The sequence below is a fragment of the Nuphar pumila genome, chromosome 7, assembly GCF_984573655.1.
Source record: "Nuphar pumila chromosome 7, dmNupPumi1.hap1.1, whole genome shotgun sequence".
In the NCBI taxonomy this organism is placed as follows: Eukaryota; Viridiplantae; Streptophyta; class Magnoliopsida; order Nymphaeales; family Nymphaeaceae; genus Nuphar; species Nuphar pumila.
Window position 1 is genome coordinate 91287218 of NC_143255.1, and position 15372 is coordinate 91302589.

General features: G+C 38.4%; 1 protein-coding gene across 4 annotated transcripts in view; it reads left to right on the plus strand.

Annotated features, from left to right (window-relative positions):
• Positions 1–15372, plus strand: part of LOC149832462 (ENHANCER OF AG-4 protein 2-like) — a 50779-nt gene that overhangs the window by 7045 nt on the left and 28362 nt on the right. The window contains exons 3-13 of one of the 4 annotated variants that reach the window (XM_090014498.1): positions 3681–5933; positions 6045–6576; positions 6830–6938; positions 8073–8185; positions 8268–8455; positions 12485–13061; positions 13158–13689; positions 13832–13927; positions 14068–14180; positions 14435–14670; positions 15087–15305. In XM_090014498.1, the coding sequence (XP_089870624.1) occupies positions 3681–5933; positions 6045–6576; positions 6830–6938; positions 8073–8185; positions 8268–8455; positions 12485–13061; positions 13158–13689; positions 13832–13927; positions 14068–14147 (4480 nt within the window). In that variant the 3' untranslated portion in view covers positions 14148–14180; positions 14435–14670; positions 15087–15305. The remainder of the gene's footprint in view (positions 1–3680; positions 5934–6044; positions 6577–6829; positions 6939–8072; positions 8186–8267; positions 8456–12484; positions 13062–13157; positions 13690–13831; positions 13928–14067; positions 14181–14434; positions 14671–15086; positions 15306–15372) is intronic. The other 3 variants (XM_090014500.1, XM_090014497.1, XM_090014499.1) reach the window with 3 other exon arrangements.

Below are 15372 nucleotides of genomic sequence, written 5' to 3' on the forward strand. Positions count from 1 at the left end.
AGTGCCATGTTAGAGAAGTTTTTCATAAGGAGAGATGTTTTTCAAAGTAGATGATGATATATGACTTATTAAATAAGTGGAGGTTAAAATGGCTTCGCCCCAATTTTTTTTGGGGATATTTTTAGAAATAAGCAATGTTCTGGCGATTTCTATAATATGCCCATGTTTTCTTCTCGCTAGCCCATCTTGTTGAGGTGTTATAGGACACGATCTTTGATGACAAATTCCATTTATCTTTAGGTAATTTTGAAAATCATTAGATAGCTATTCTCCACCTGAATTGGATCTAAGAATAATTATATTGCTTTGAAATTGATTTTTAACTTTTATGCAAAACTCTTTGTAAAAGAAAAAGACTTGATTTAAAATTAAAAAAAATAGATCCATACATACCTAATAAAGTCATCAATATAATATGAATAACCACTCTTAAACAAAATCGGAGATGGACCCAATAGATCGGAATGCACCAATTCAAAAGGTCTTGTTGAAACAAAGGTTCTAGTTGAAAATGAAATAGATTTCATTTTCCCATGAATACAATCTTTGTAATTTATATCTTTTTCTTTACAAAATTTGTTCTCAAAAGGAAAAAGATACATTTTTGAGTAGCTTGGATGTCCAAGTCTTTTATGCCAAGTTTCAATGCTCTTGTCTTGGATATATATACAGAATGAGTTGGAAGGAAGAGTCAGATAATCCATAAAGTAAAGGACTCCCTTCTTATGGCCTTGCTCAATCTGCTTCTCGGATTGGCGATCCAGCACAAAACACCCATTAGATGAGAAATATATTTCACATCCATGGTCGACAATTTGAGAAACCAAAAAAAGATTTAAGTTTAGTTTTGGAACAACTCTAACCTTTGGGACAAAAAACTTTTGAGAATTTTTGGGATCTAGTGTTCCTATACTTTTTATTTTTAAAAAGGTTCCATCGGCTGAAGAGACATATGATATTTTTGAATTGGTGCATACATTGGTTAAAGCATTTTCATGGGGAGTCATGTGAAAGGATGCTCTCGAATCTAAAATCCAAGAATACGTACCGGGTGGTGATGTAGAGGCAATGGCGACACCTGATGTAGAGAAGGTAGCATTGAGGATTTGTTGAAGAGCCATGAAAATTTGTCTAAGTGTATCTTTAAGATCTCCACCCTTGCCTTCGTTTTCCTTTTTGATTGTTGATTTTTCAACGGAAGTAACCTTATACTTGAAAGTTTCATTCAATTTTGGGCAAGCGGGTTTAATGTGACTCGACTCATTACATTGATAACAAATGATCATCTTTCTACCTCTACCATAGTTATCATTGTTGGTATAGTTACCTTGTCTCCCAAAATATGGAGGCTTATATATTTTAACATTGTTGCCGGGTTTAGACATGGCTAAGACCTCATCAATACTTTTACTCATGCCAAGTCGAGTTTCTTCAATAATTTCGGCAATGACATCCTCCAAAAGAGGAAGAGTAGATCTATGTAGAAGAGAGGATCTAACTTGTTGAAACTCAGGATGATGCCCAAATAGAAATTGAAAAAACTTTTCTTGTTCCATTTGCTTTTGCCTAAGTTCCACATCCTCAATGGCAATCCACTTAGGCTCTGAGAGTGCTAATTCATTACATAAAGGATTTAAAACACTATAATAATCTTGAATGCTTAAATCACTTTGTTTGGTGGTTCTCACTCTTTCTTGCAAAAAATATACTCTTGGAAGATCTTTTTGGGTATACATACCCTTTATAGAGAACCAAGTCTCATTGGCTTTATGAAATTTGGCAATGTTAGCACATACCTTGAGTTTTACTTTGTTCATGAACTATGAAAGTATCTTTGCATGATTGTTCTCCCAATCTTTCATCATTTTTTATGTTCTTCAATGGCCTTGAGGCGAGCATCTCCCTCAAGAGCTTTCTCTTGACCTCCTTCTATCTTGGTGAACTCTAGTTGAGGTTCGGGAATAGAACCCATTACATAACCCTAAAGTTTTTTTCTTTTGAGATTATTCTCCATTGCAGATGCACACATCATATGATTCTTGCCATTGAGTTTGAAGAAGAGATCAATCTTGGATTCCATTGTACGGAGAAGTGATAGAGCGTTGTCACGACTTCAACTCCAAGAACCATATGGCTTTGATACCATGTAAAGAAGAGTGCGAAAATGTAATACAAGAATGCTAATGCATTCACAATGTCTAATAATGGACAAACACAAAGGCACAAGAGAGATAGTAAAGAAGTCCACTAAGTGACAATATAAAAAGCCTTTAAAAGGCTACACACGTAAAAAAGTAAAGAGCTTTCTTGAATGAGCGCTCACAAAGCTTAAGAATACAAGGGGAGAACACCCCTATTTATATACAAAGAGAGTGGGGAAAAAGGAAGCCGTTGGGGGCTCCCACATGTTGTCGTTGGGATTCCCCAACGGTCATATTGATGACCGTTGGGAAATATAACCGTTGGGGGGTCCCAACGACTATAATGTGGGACCCCCAATGCATATTAAATAATGGAAAAGAAAAGAAAAGAAAAAATAAAGACGATAAAAATAAGCTACCTATTAAAATAGTTGTTTCTAAAAACAACTATGTAAAATGATCAAAATATCCCTATGGGGTATTGTGTGTGTATATATATATATATATATATATATATATATATTTGAACAGTGGGCTGCAGAGTTAATGTCGGAGTTGCAACCTGCTGAGCCACTGCGGGAGGTCATCCTAGATTTAGATGATGAAATTGCTGACGAAATCCCATCATCACACTCATTGCTTTTAGGAGTCAAAAAATCCCCCAAGCGTACGAAAGAACCAAGGGAGATATATAGATGAAATTTTAACAGCTTCTATTTCAAAGTATATGAAGTAGCTTAGTCTTAGGAATTAGAAGTTGGGGTATTTAGACTTTAGAGTTAGATTTAGGAAGTTGGGCAACTAGGAAGTTGTGGTTGAATGATATCTCTTATCTTTATTTTGTTTGAAAATCTGTGGATGCTGACTCTCCAGGAAATGTTGCAAATACTTCAAATATTTAAATATTAAATATTTTGATTGCTTATATTTGCTTATTGGGACCTATGACTTATTAGTTTGATCCTTAGAGTATTGAATAATTTGCTTTTTTTAATAGTTATGAATGTCATTAATAATTTATTATTTTGATTATTTGGTATTTGGTGTTTTATGTGGTTGATTATTATTTGCTATGTAATATTTTCGTTTTATTTTGTAGATACTAGCATTAGTTTCTTGCATTATGAAGTTATTGGATTATTTTATTTTGTTTTAAGTTTTTTGAATTTGTAAGTATAAATTTGTGATTTTTTTGATATGTTACGTTATGCATCTTATAATATTGGTTGGGTTAGTTGCATTCATCAACAGCCACTTCTAGCTGTTGTTTAGAGGACACTGTGAGGGTTGCTGTTGCCGCTATGGTAGTCACCTTTGTGGTGATGGTCGGCATTTAGGTGGTATATTTTAAGTAGTTTTCCATCTGGGAACAGCATGCATTGGGTAATCCCGTTTTTTGGAGTTATTTCACTTTTTATTATTTAATCTGTGTTTAGCAGTTATGTTTCAATATTCAGTGCCTGATTATGTGACTTTGCACAGTTTCTAAAAAGATAGCTACCAGCCCTTTAAGCACCGTATTATTTGTTTTTGATCCAGTGGATTTGTTGCCCCTCCTGATATTCAAGTGTTCACTCATGAGTCAAAGAATAAGTTGTCAGCTCGATGTCAGGGTAGAACTGTCAAACATTTTTCTCGTGCTGTGAAGGAAATTTGTGAGGCCTTTGAAGAGTTGCAGAAAAAAAAGACTGCAAGTCCGAAAGGAGACACTGATGGACCATCTCAGCAACATGAACCCTCTCAAAATGGGGGTACTGAACGTCCCATGCACGTGGAATGCTCTAACTTGGCTTTAACACGGGACAGTTATCTGGAATCTTATTCCAAAGAGCAGCTTAATGAGACTGCTACCAGTAGCGAGTGTCCAGATAGTGGAGGTCATGGGTTGGAACGCTGTTCTCTGAGTCGTTCGGCGTCTTTGGATGCCAAGGATGGGGCTACGAAGGTCATGGAAGGGCAGACATCTCCACTTCTATCTGTCAAGAAAAGGGTTAAAACTGCCAATAGAACCCCACGTCCACCAAACAAAGGTGTGGTGCCTTCCAAGAATGTTTCTAGGTTCTCTCCAAGAAAGGAAGGACTTTCTCCAGATCATGATCAAAGCAGTAAGCTTAGAAATATTAATTTTGGCAGCATTTTCCCAGAGCTCAATAGTGTGGATGTTTGCTCAAAAGGCACAGTTGGTGGTAAAAGTCTTGGTGCTTCTGATACTTCCCCTTCTGATCCTGATGACAAGGAACATGTGGCATCTCTGCCTTTGTTCACATCCATTGGTTCTAAATATTCTACTTGTGGAACTAGAAAAGGGATTCATGTTTCTAAAGTAAAAGTTGACACCTCCTCTGAAGTAAAACGAAAGGCTGTCGCAGGTCCCAAATTGAAACATGAAGATTCTAAGGGTTCTAAGCCAGCATCATCAAAGCGTTTGAAAGAGGAGAGTGCCCATAGTGACATGCTGCAAAAAATAGCCTCCAGCAATAGCAAGCAGGAGTCATCTCCAACATCAGATGTGGATGTTATAAGTTCAAAAAAGTCAAAGAGCATTTTTAGAGATAACAGGATAGCTGATAAGAATGATCTAAGAGGAGCAGAAAACTTGCTGAATGTTGATCATGGTAAGGAAGCTTTTGATCACTTGGAGGACCCAAAAAGTGTTAAGTTGTTGTCATCAAAAGATCAAATGAAAAAGTGTAAAACAAGCGGAAAAGTCATCTTGGATATGGATGAAAAGATTCGTCCAGCAAAGAGATTGAGAATCTCAGAGATGGACGATGACATTGTTGAGGAATCACCTTTTGTTGGTGGAAATGATAAGTCAAATGACTCTCCACATGTAACGATTGACAAGAAAGGTAAACTTTTCTCAGATTCTAAGAAATTGGATTCCGACTCATCTAATGGTTTAGCTTTGAAGCCTAATAGATGTAAAGGTGGAGGCCATTCTTCAGGTGATGAAGATATCCTTCCATTGACAAAGCGACGTCGCCGGGCGCTAGAAGCCATGTCAGCCTCTGTTGCTGACAGTAATGCTGATTTGCATTTGGGGAGTCCAACTTTGGCTAAAAGCAAATCTTCCATGCATGTTGATAATGGTAGGTCTCCTGGTTCTGGAGTTGAAAGCAGACAAGCTTCTTTTGGTTCTGTCAGTGTTAACGATGAATGCAGGGCAGTGGTACACAGTGAAACTACAAGTCTTGCCTGTAAGGCTTCTGAAAAAAATCTAGATTCTCTTCAAACTGTCCATATGCAGTTGGAAAGTTCAGGTAAATTGTTAAAGACTGAGACTATCAAGGGTGAATATCTGAATTCAGTTGATGATGCACAGAAATCTATCAATAATACAGTATCTCCTGATGGACCTGCAAAGGAGCTTTTATCTAGTCCAAAGCTAGTTGAACAGAAGAGGATGAAAGGTACTGTTGTAGAATCTCAGAAATCATCTTCCAAGCCAGTAAAGTCACCCTCCTCTCCTCCAAAGAACCTGGTTGGGCACGTCAAACTTGCAACTAAGCTACATGATCAAAAAATCAACAAGTCTCATGCTAAGACATCAGATTCTCCAGCAGTGAAGAAAACTCAGTTTGGATCCTATAGAAGTTCTTACCAGGATTCAGAAAGTTTAGGCAGTGGGCATGCTGCCACTCCACAAAGAAATAAGACAGATGCCACATCTGAAAAGATGAAAATTTCTCAAAAAACTAGTTCACGGTTGCAGGGGCCTATTGAAAATAGGCCCAGGATTGCAGTTGCAACAAACCACAGTGCTGAAGGGGATGTTCTGCGGAGAGAACGGTAATCATAACTTGCACTTAGCTTATTGAGTTTTCACATTGGTAATCTTTGTGTAAAGTGTGGTAACGTCATTTTCCTTACTCTCACTTGGTTTTCTGTGATTACTTTCAGTATCGAATCTGGAAAAGAGTTTAAACCTGGTAGTTCATTAATAGAAACAAAGGCCGCAGAATCTTCTCCATCCATGAGGAACCTTATTGCAGCTGCTCAGGCCAAGAGGCGCCAGTCACGCTCTCAATCTCTTATTCATGATGATGTTGATGCTCCTGTCACTTCTCTTATGTCCACCACCCCTGTACAGGGAAAGACTTTCAGTCCTGTTCCTTCACTTCAGCCATTTTCCTTGAGCAACGGTGTGCAAGAGAGTTTAAATGGATTTTTTCTTCATTCATCATTTGAATCTCCATCAACCCATGCCCATCAATTCGTACCACAAGAGCAGATGGACCCGAAAGAATATGATGAAGCTAAAGTTGGGCCAGAATACAAGGGAATCAGCGGCTCATTGAGTGGTGGAACTGAAGCAGCTGTTGCTCGTGATGCTTTTGAGGGAATGGTGGAAACACTATCTAGAACAAAAGAAAGTATTGGTCGAGCTACTCGCCTTGCAATTGATTGTGCCAAGTATGGGATTGCTGGAGAAGTAAGTTAATTAATTTGCATGCACTTGCATTTATATTTCACTTATTCTTGCTGTTGTCTGCCATTCATTTTACTGGAATTATTGGTCTGTAGATTATTGAATTCTTTATTTAGAAACCTTTACCTTGTGTGAATAGAATATCCTACAGTGTTCCTTCTCCTTTGCATTTCCTTTTTTTCCTTGGTTTTTTATTTAGGACTGGATATATAAACTTTTGCACATGTTGAGCATGATAAACATGTTTTGTGTGCAGGTTGTGGATATTCTTATTCGGAAGTTGGAGAATGAAGCCAGTTTTCATCGAAGAGTTGACTTATTTTTTCTTGTTGATTCCATCACACAATGCTCACACAGTCAGAGAGGTATTCATTTTGATGGATATTTCCTGTTGTGCTTTCAGTTATCTTTTTTGTCACATTTTTTTGAACTAATGGGTCTCACATATGGTACAACTGTTTTCTGCAAAAATTTATTTTTGTATGGACGATGTTATGAAGTTTGTTCAAGTTCTGTTAATTTTACATAATGTCCGCAGTTTGATGCGGTCACCTAAGAATACTAATGCAGTTGTTTTATTCAGTCACAAGGTTCTCCAACATTGTGGTGAAATTTTAGCCTTATGGTAGTCATAAGCCATGGAAAAATTGACCAAGAAATTCCCATTCAATAAAAATCAATAAGGATTGAAAACAAAATGAACTTATCAAAAGTGAAAATGTAATGCATGGTTGCAGCTGTACATGAGATGCGTTTATTCTGGTTATGGCCATGATTGTGTGTCTACATGTGTGTGGGGTGGCTGGGTGCTTTCTGGCTTGCCAAAAGCTGCAACTATCTTTTAGCAACATCAGTAAGATCCTGCTATAAAAATTCCAATGGAAACATAATCAAAAGGTAGCACCGTACTTGTTCTTTTAATAAAACTATATACATTTAAAGTGATTGTGCTAAGCTTGATTCTTTTAATAAATGTCAATTGCATCTATATTTACCCAGCATTAGATTGAATGAAGCTGTGAGAAAAAAGGGAAAACAGTCATTTCATTTGGCCTTAAATATACTAGAATTGTAAGTTGTAGTGCTGAAGTCATTTGTTATAATCACTCTCACACATCCCCCCTGTTTTGAGAAGCATGAATTGAATGTGAAAATTAAAAAAATTCTAATATTTGGGTGTTAGTGGAAATGCTAATATCTTACAGCTGTTGGAGGATGACTCCTTTTCCAGGGCATATGTTTACTGTCTCCAGGGTTGTGTGACTCTTGGATAGTGGAGATTAAACCCCCTTCTGAATTAATAGCGCGTATATCTATGGTACAATTTCACTTGTGTACATCTCTTGGCTTTATGAAGCATAAATATCTGTTTGGCTTCTGTAGCACCTCAAGGTGTTTCATGTACTATTTGATTCAAATTGTCAGTGTTTGATAAGCTTTACCTGTTTTACCATTACATTATTCATTTTCACTGCTTGCAAAATGTCTGGTTGCTGCAGGTATTGCAGGGGCTTCATATATTCCAACAGTACAAGCAGCTCTTCCACGGCTCTTGGGTGCTGCTGCCCCACCTGGAGCTGGTGCACGTGAAAATCGTCGTCAATGCCTGAAGGTGATCATTTTGTGGCCTTTGAGATGTGGTTATGATCTTTTGCTTTTTCCTTGGATATTGATCACTTTGTTTTCTTTGATAGGTCTTGAGGTTATGGCTTGAGCGGAAAATCCTTCCAGAATCAGTTCTTCGTCGCTACATGGATGAAATAGGATCATCAAATGATGATATTACTGCTGGTTTATTTCTAAGACGTCCAACTCGAGCAGAACGTGCTGTGGATGATCCACTCAGAGAAATGGAAGGAATGCTTGTTGATGAGTATGGCAGGTATGTTGATTAATTTTGTCCCTTTCTTTGGGTGCTTACATAGAGGAGCATGAGAATGCATTATTGCTGTGCCAAATTATTTTAAATGAGTTAAAATATTTATGTTAAGTAGTGAACATAATCACAAAATAAGATATAGGGTATATCATATCCGTTCCGTGTTTTGTTTTTATCTTATTCAGGAGATTGACATTAACCAGTATGTATATGAGGGAACCGTTTTTGCTGATTTATCTTGTTAATACTTTAAGGCCTTGTTTGAATCTGTTTTATTTATTGCTTACAAAAATAAATTAAAGCACATTTTATAATGAAGATAATTACCCTTATTTTTAATTTTGTGAATGTTTGGATCAGCAACTATTTAAATTTTAATGAACAAGAAAAAGAAGGCTAGTTCCTTATGAAAAAAATAAAAGAGGATTTGGCAGTGGTGATGATGGATGGTCGCAATGGTGTGGGAAAACTATGTCTATTTTGAGGAGGTGTAAGGCACACTGGCCAATTGTACCAGAATCCGGCGGTGTCAACCGTTTTCTAGTGATCTGTTGTAGTAGACACCCTGTTCCTGTGGTTGCACTACTTTGGAAATCCATCCCTGAGATTCTACTCGTGCATTGATTCTCATTTTCGGTGTATGGAGACTTTGATATGTGTAGGAGGAAGTGAGGGGTGGCACAACTGTGAATTGTAGACAGTTTTCAGCGTTGCACAGGTGTAGCCTGTGTTCTGCAGAAACTGTGAAGTTTATTTTTTGGCCGACTTTGTGCAAGTATATCTCCAAATCCGCTTGTATATTTTGTCTGAAGTTTGGTGTGTGTTTTCATTGTATATCAAAGAATCTGTACCAATTTTCAGCTCTAGAGTCCCTGTATTCTGTCTTTTGTGGCTGTGTAAATTTCGGTTCAGAATATAGGTTGAACTGTGTAGATTGAACAATTGTATAGTTTCCAAAGTGTTCGATGATTTGTATTTTCTTGGTTTTTGAGTTGTAATGAGCTGAATGCAACTCAATCTAGTTGTAAACATTGTATATGAGTGTGTGGGGGTGGAGAAATGTGGATTTTGAACAACTTGAAGGGTGAGGTACAAAGTAAGAATCGAGTGAGGCAATTTGGTTTGCAAGGCACCTACTTGGATAGCCGACGAGTTGCGCACTCTTGTGAGGGTCACCTTGGGGAGATTTTGGAAGATCCTAGTGAGGGCCTATCGGTGGTGGTAGTGGTGATGGTGCATGATAGTGTTGGTGGTGGTGGTTGCAATGGTGATGATGGTAAGTGGTGGCGGTGATAGTGGAGAAGTGGTGGTGATATTGATGGTGGAGAAATGGTGGTGGTGGTGATGGGGGTGGAATAGAAGAAAATAAGTAGGTCTCCCCCTATTTTCAGAAAAGGGGGTGAAATTTATAAAATGGCATTAAAAAATAAAAGTAAATGATCCAAACACCAAAACTTGCTATTTAAAACAGGTATAAATGGCAAAGAGCAGTTTATAAAGTGGTCCAAACAAGGGGTGAATAAGTTTTCAAGCTATCCTGTTGTTTACCATAATACATAGTTAAACAGACCAATCCCTTAACACGTGTGAAGGCGCTAGAAACTAGAGGTAAATGTGGAATTAGTCCAATTTTCAGGAGTCCATAAACACAAGATTTTTGGTTTGTCTGTTGAGCATAACCTTTTTAATCCAAGTGCTAATATGTGTGGCCTGCTATGTTTCGTGGACTAATATGAGTGTCAGTGTCAGGCACAGGTATGAAGTGCCGGACACATTGAGCTTTGCAAAATTAGATATGGGGACACAAATTTATAAATATAAATAAAATAATAATAAATACGTGTATATAAATCATTCAGGAAGAGGAGGTGCCCAGGTTTGAAGGTCAGCCATTTAAGATAGGTCAAATCACTACTAGAAAATTGACATTTAAGCAAGAAAAGCCATTTCAGAACAGCCCACAAGCTATCCTCCACCTCCATCTTCTGATTTCATGTGTGTGTGTGTGTGTGTGTGTGTGTGAGAGAGAGAGAGAGAGAGAGAGAGAGAGAGAGAGAGAGAGAGAGAGAGAGAGAGAGAGAGAGAGAGAGAGAGAGAGAGAGAGAGAGAGAGGTTACCAACCCCCTATGTTGTGACATTAAGTGATGAGAGAGAGAGAGACCATTTACCACAACATCGAGTGACCAGCCCTTGGCCTGTTGTGTCTAGCTTGTCCAACAGCATTGGACACTTCTGAAGTTTGAAAATAGCCATCTTCAAACTGTCAAATAGTGTCAGTGTGAGACATTGCTGGACGCTAATACGGTGGACCTCCAGGAGTGTCCTGGAAACAAAGGTGGCTTGGCAGTGGACAAATTGGTTTAATTTTTGTTATTATTTAATGTGCAATACTATTGAGAATTTGAATGCATGAGGCCAATTAGGATGTAATGTCTTTCTAACAGTTATGCTTGGGTCTTGGAGGTATAAGAATCACGTGACCTGATGTTGATATAAGTCTGAATAGCAGTCCTCTGCTAATTTTGAGATGTGAATTATGCAAGCTGAAAATCTAGGATAATAGTGCAATGCTTTTCTTAGCTCCTCTTTGCCAAACTATCTCATTGTATTGTTATATTAATCACCGTTAGGTGTACTAACCTAAACATAGGAGTTTCTTTGTTGATCCCTACACTGTTTTCTTGTTATTGTGCATATTTGTGCTGCTTCTGTAAACCTTGGATTTTTTCTGATGATTGGTCTACTTTTCACACCCCAATTAATGCTTGACTTTTCCTTTCTTCCAAAGTATTGGAGCAACTTGTTGCAGTATCTGGTAACTTTACGGAACAGTTTGAGATCACTACTCTTGGGCGTAAAATTGTTCCAAGTGATATACTAAGTTTACAGTGATTGCAACATACAGATAGCTCAGACATCATTACTGTATTTCAAATTTTAAGAATTACTGCCTTGGTGAATCTCTATTATTCAGCATATATTTCATTTTTCAGCGCTTGATTTTTATGGAAGAAAAATACATTTAAATTAAAACGGTGGCACCCATACTGTATGAGTGCATGTTGCACATTGAGCGAAGGGATATTTTTTCAAGGTCAGTTTGAATCAGAGTTACCGGAAGCACCTAGCCTAGTGGGGAAGCGTGCTTCCCCGAAGCGTCATTTTTTTGGGAAGCGCGCTTTCCATCTATGGGAAACACGCTTCCCCTTGCTTCCCCCCTTTTTTCATTTTTGTTGTATTTTTATTTTTATTTTTTATTTCGCTTCCCCCTCGCCACCTAGGTCGCTTCTTAGGTTGCTTTCGAGACGATTCTTGATTCTCTTTTAAGTCGTCCCACGCTTCCCGCTTCCTAAAATTTTGAAAGTGCCACACTTCTTGTATCGCTCCCCGCTCCTGCTTCCTCGACTGGCAACCATGGTTTGAATCCTCTAATGATGATAAGGGAAAATTCCACTTATATATCCATCTTTTTACCTGATTTTTTAAAAATGGACCCATATTTCTTCAGCAGTTATTTCAGAACCTATCTTTTTGCATAAAACTGTCGAATAAGAGACCTGAAGTTGATTTCATGGTTAAGATGCATATGAAATATCTTTTTTAACCTTGTTTTTTAAAAGTGTGTTTTGCTTATGCTGTTACAGAATAGGGGTGTTTTTGTAACCTAATGATATGTTAATCCAACTTAATCAGAATGAGGTCCCCATTTGACTGTTCCATTGAAAAATCAGGACCTCAAATGTCTTTCCAGAAAACTTGAGACAGTTTTTGGTAAAGATGGGAATCCCCCATAACAATGATGTGGTGTATGGGTTTTAGGGAGGCCGATGTTTCAGCATGTCTTGGTTTGTAAATTCTCTCACTTCTGTTTTCTAAGATTAACCTATTATATTTCTGAAGTCTTCTGATTCTCATTGTTACTATTTTATGACTGCATTTTGTTTATTGTTTTTTGCCAGTTTGAGCTTGTTGTGCATGTAAATCTATGGATTGTAACTTTCATGTTACTAAATTGTATTTACCTCCTTTCAGCAATGCAACATTTCAGTTGCCTGGTTTCCTGGCCTCTCAATTCTTTGAAGACGAAGAAGCTCTTCCAATCAAGGAATTTACTGATAAATCCTCAACGGAAACTGCTGAAGTTTTGGAGGAGGCACCTGAATATACTGATACTCCAAGTGATAGGCGTCACCACATTTTAGAAGAAGTTGATGGCGAGCTTGAAATGGAAGATGTGTCTGCTTCTTCCAAAGATGAAACCATAACCCATAATCTTTCTGTTGAACCGGAACCTCAGCAAAGTGTTTTGGATCAGGTCACAAGTGCTTCCAGTGATGATGAAACTGAGATGTGCCCATTAATAATGGGTTCTCCACCATTACCTGCTGATTCTCCTCCTCCATCCCCGCCTTTACCTTCTTCCCCACCTCCCCCTCCCCCTCCCCCTCCCCCACCACCTCCGGAATCTCCATCCCCACCTCCACCACCTCCACCACCGCCACCATTGCCGCCATCTTCCCCGCCTGCCTATATGTATGGTCATTCCATGGCTCAAGATTATTGTAGACCTCCAGATTTGAGCCGTCAAGATTGTCATAGGCCTCCAGATGTAAGTTTCTTGGTATGTTCGCTTTATATTATAACTTGCATTACTAAGTTTACAGTGATTGGGCTTACAATTACTAACCCTATCTTCTCTGTGCAGGTTACTGGGAGCATCCAAGCAACTGGGAATGCTCCCCCTCCAAGCCATGTCAATGTCATGCCTGTGGGAAATGAAAGGGTTCAACATAACGCTTCCTCCACCACTCCTGGAATGTGCCATGTTCAGGATCTCCCCACCATGCATTCTTCTAACTTTGAATTTGGAAAAAATAATATGCATTTAGTTCCTCAAGCCACTCAAGTTACTCAGCAGTTCCAACCTGGTAACACATCATTCACTCAACGACCTTATCATCCCACTCCCCCTCTACAACCGCCCTCCATTCATTTCTCCCCTCCACAGCCGCCTTCAAATCATTTTGCATATGCAAGGCCTGTAGCTCCACAGTATGCCCCACAGCCTTACCAGCAATATCCTTTGACATCTGTCTCCAACAGTTGGCGGCAGCCTGTTAATGAGGAACAGTGGAGGCCGCATCCTAATGATTCTGTCACTAATAATCAGCAGGCTGTTTGGGTTCCTGGAGGAATGGCAGCACCATCATGCTCCGGCCCACCAATTGTGCAAGATGGTATGTTAAATTTGTGGTTCTGCCAAGTGCAGATTTGATATTAGCACTCAGGTTTCAGATTTTTTGCTTTTGCAAGAATGAGCATTTTATAGTGAAACTGATGAATATAGAACTGTATCTGCTTCTTACTTTGTGTTATCAGGCTATTTTCGACCTCCAGCTGAAAGGCCTTGTTTAAGCCCCATGGGATTTCAGTACCCTGTACAGAATTCACTTGGCTCTGGAGGTTCAATTCCAGGTGACCTATGCTTGCCCAAAAAATTGTGTAACATGTTGATGAATGGTTCCTGGGAATCTGTGGCAAACTTTTAAGATCTTTTGACATATCGTTATTGCTTTGTTACGTATATTATAGCTTATGTCTCTTGTTTTCTGTAGTTCCACAACCTCATGGTGTCAATCAGATGCAACCTTGTAGATCAGATATTGCAGCCTTTAATTGTTGGAGGCCAATGTAAAATCAATTTTGTCTCTCATACCTCAAAACTTATGTAAGTTGCGATATTTAAGATATACATGCTTCCACATTTCTTTCTGATTCCAGTATTTTTATTAATGTTATAGATCCACACACACACATGTATGTACGTAAGTAAGTATATATATGTATGTATCTATCCTGTTTATGAGCATGTAGGATTTTTGGACATGGTAAAGGTGTGAAATTGGTGGGTTGCACCATCTTGAAGGTTAATTTCCCTCCACCAATATCTGACCTTGCTCAATGGCCTCGTGCCTTTTTCAGATAGATTTCTATGTGGACAGTTGGGTTGGTTCTAGGCTCAGTCTGCCAAGCTAACATCCCTTCTGACTGTCACCATTATGGGCTTACTTGACTGGAACTTGATTTGGTGGGAATGTCTACCATCGATTGTGCCTCCTCACTGGATGTAAGCCAGGTCCATGGCAGGTGGTGCTTGAAATGCAAGTGTTACATCTACATGATATAGTTGTCCAAGAAAATTACTCTCTCTCTGACGTGTATGTATCAAGTAACTGTTTATTATGATATTTCAGTTCTTTGTGTTATGAAAGCTTTTGTTAAATATCTTAATTTTTTTTATTTTATCACAATAACTGCAAAATTCAATTATAATTAAGAAGGCTTTGCAAAAGTATCATGAAGTTCTTATGAGAAGTTCATTCTTGAGGCAAGTTAAGCTTTTCTCAAAAATTTTCAAATTTTGTTTATTTTTAATTTAAATATTCTGATGTTTTCAACAAAAGCCTGCTTTTTATAGACTTTTCTAAGAAACACCATCCTTATGTTGTCTTGATAGCTGTAAGTGTATCTGTTCTGTGCACTTGCACGTACATGTGTGTATTGTTTGTTCATGACATGGTAAGCTTGTGTAAGTGTGCTGATATACTTGTTTTTAAATGTCTGGTCAACGCAGCTCTGATGGATGATGAGTTTATGGTATATGATCCTTGCATGTGACATACTGGTCTGGTGGTGCTGGTTGTCGTAGAGGTCCTTGCCTTGCTGATGGTTTCAAGTTTTTGATTGTTGCTAATGCAGCCTTGAGATCTAGCAAGAGTCTTGGAAGGAATTGTATATAGTCTGTTTTTCCTGGCATCTCTATCCTACTGGTTGCGCGAGCCTCCTGCTGCACGTAAGCAACAATTTGTGTTTGCTTTTATGCTAGTTGAAAGATTCATGTCGTCCTTTTCTTAACTTTT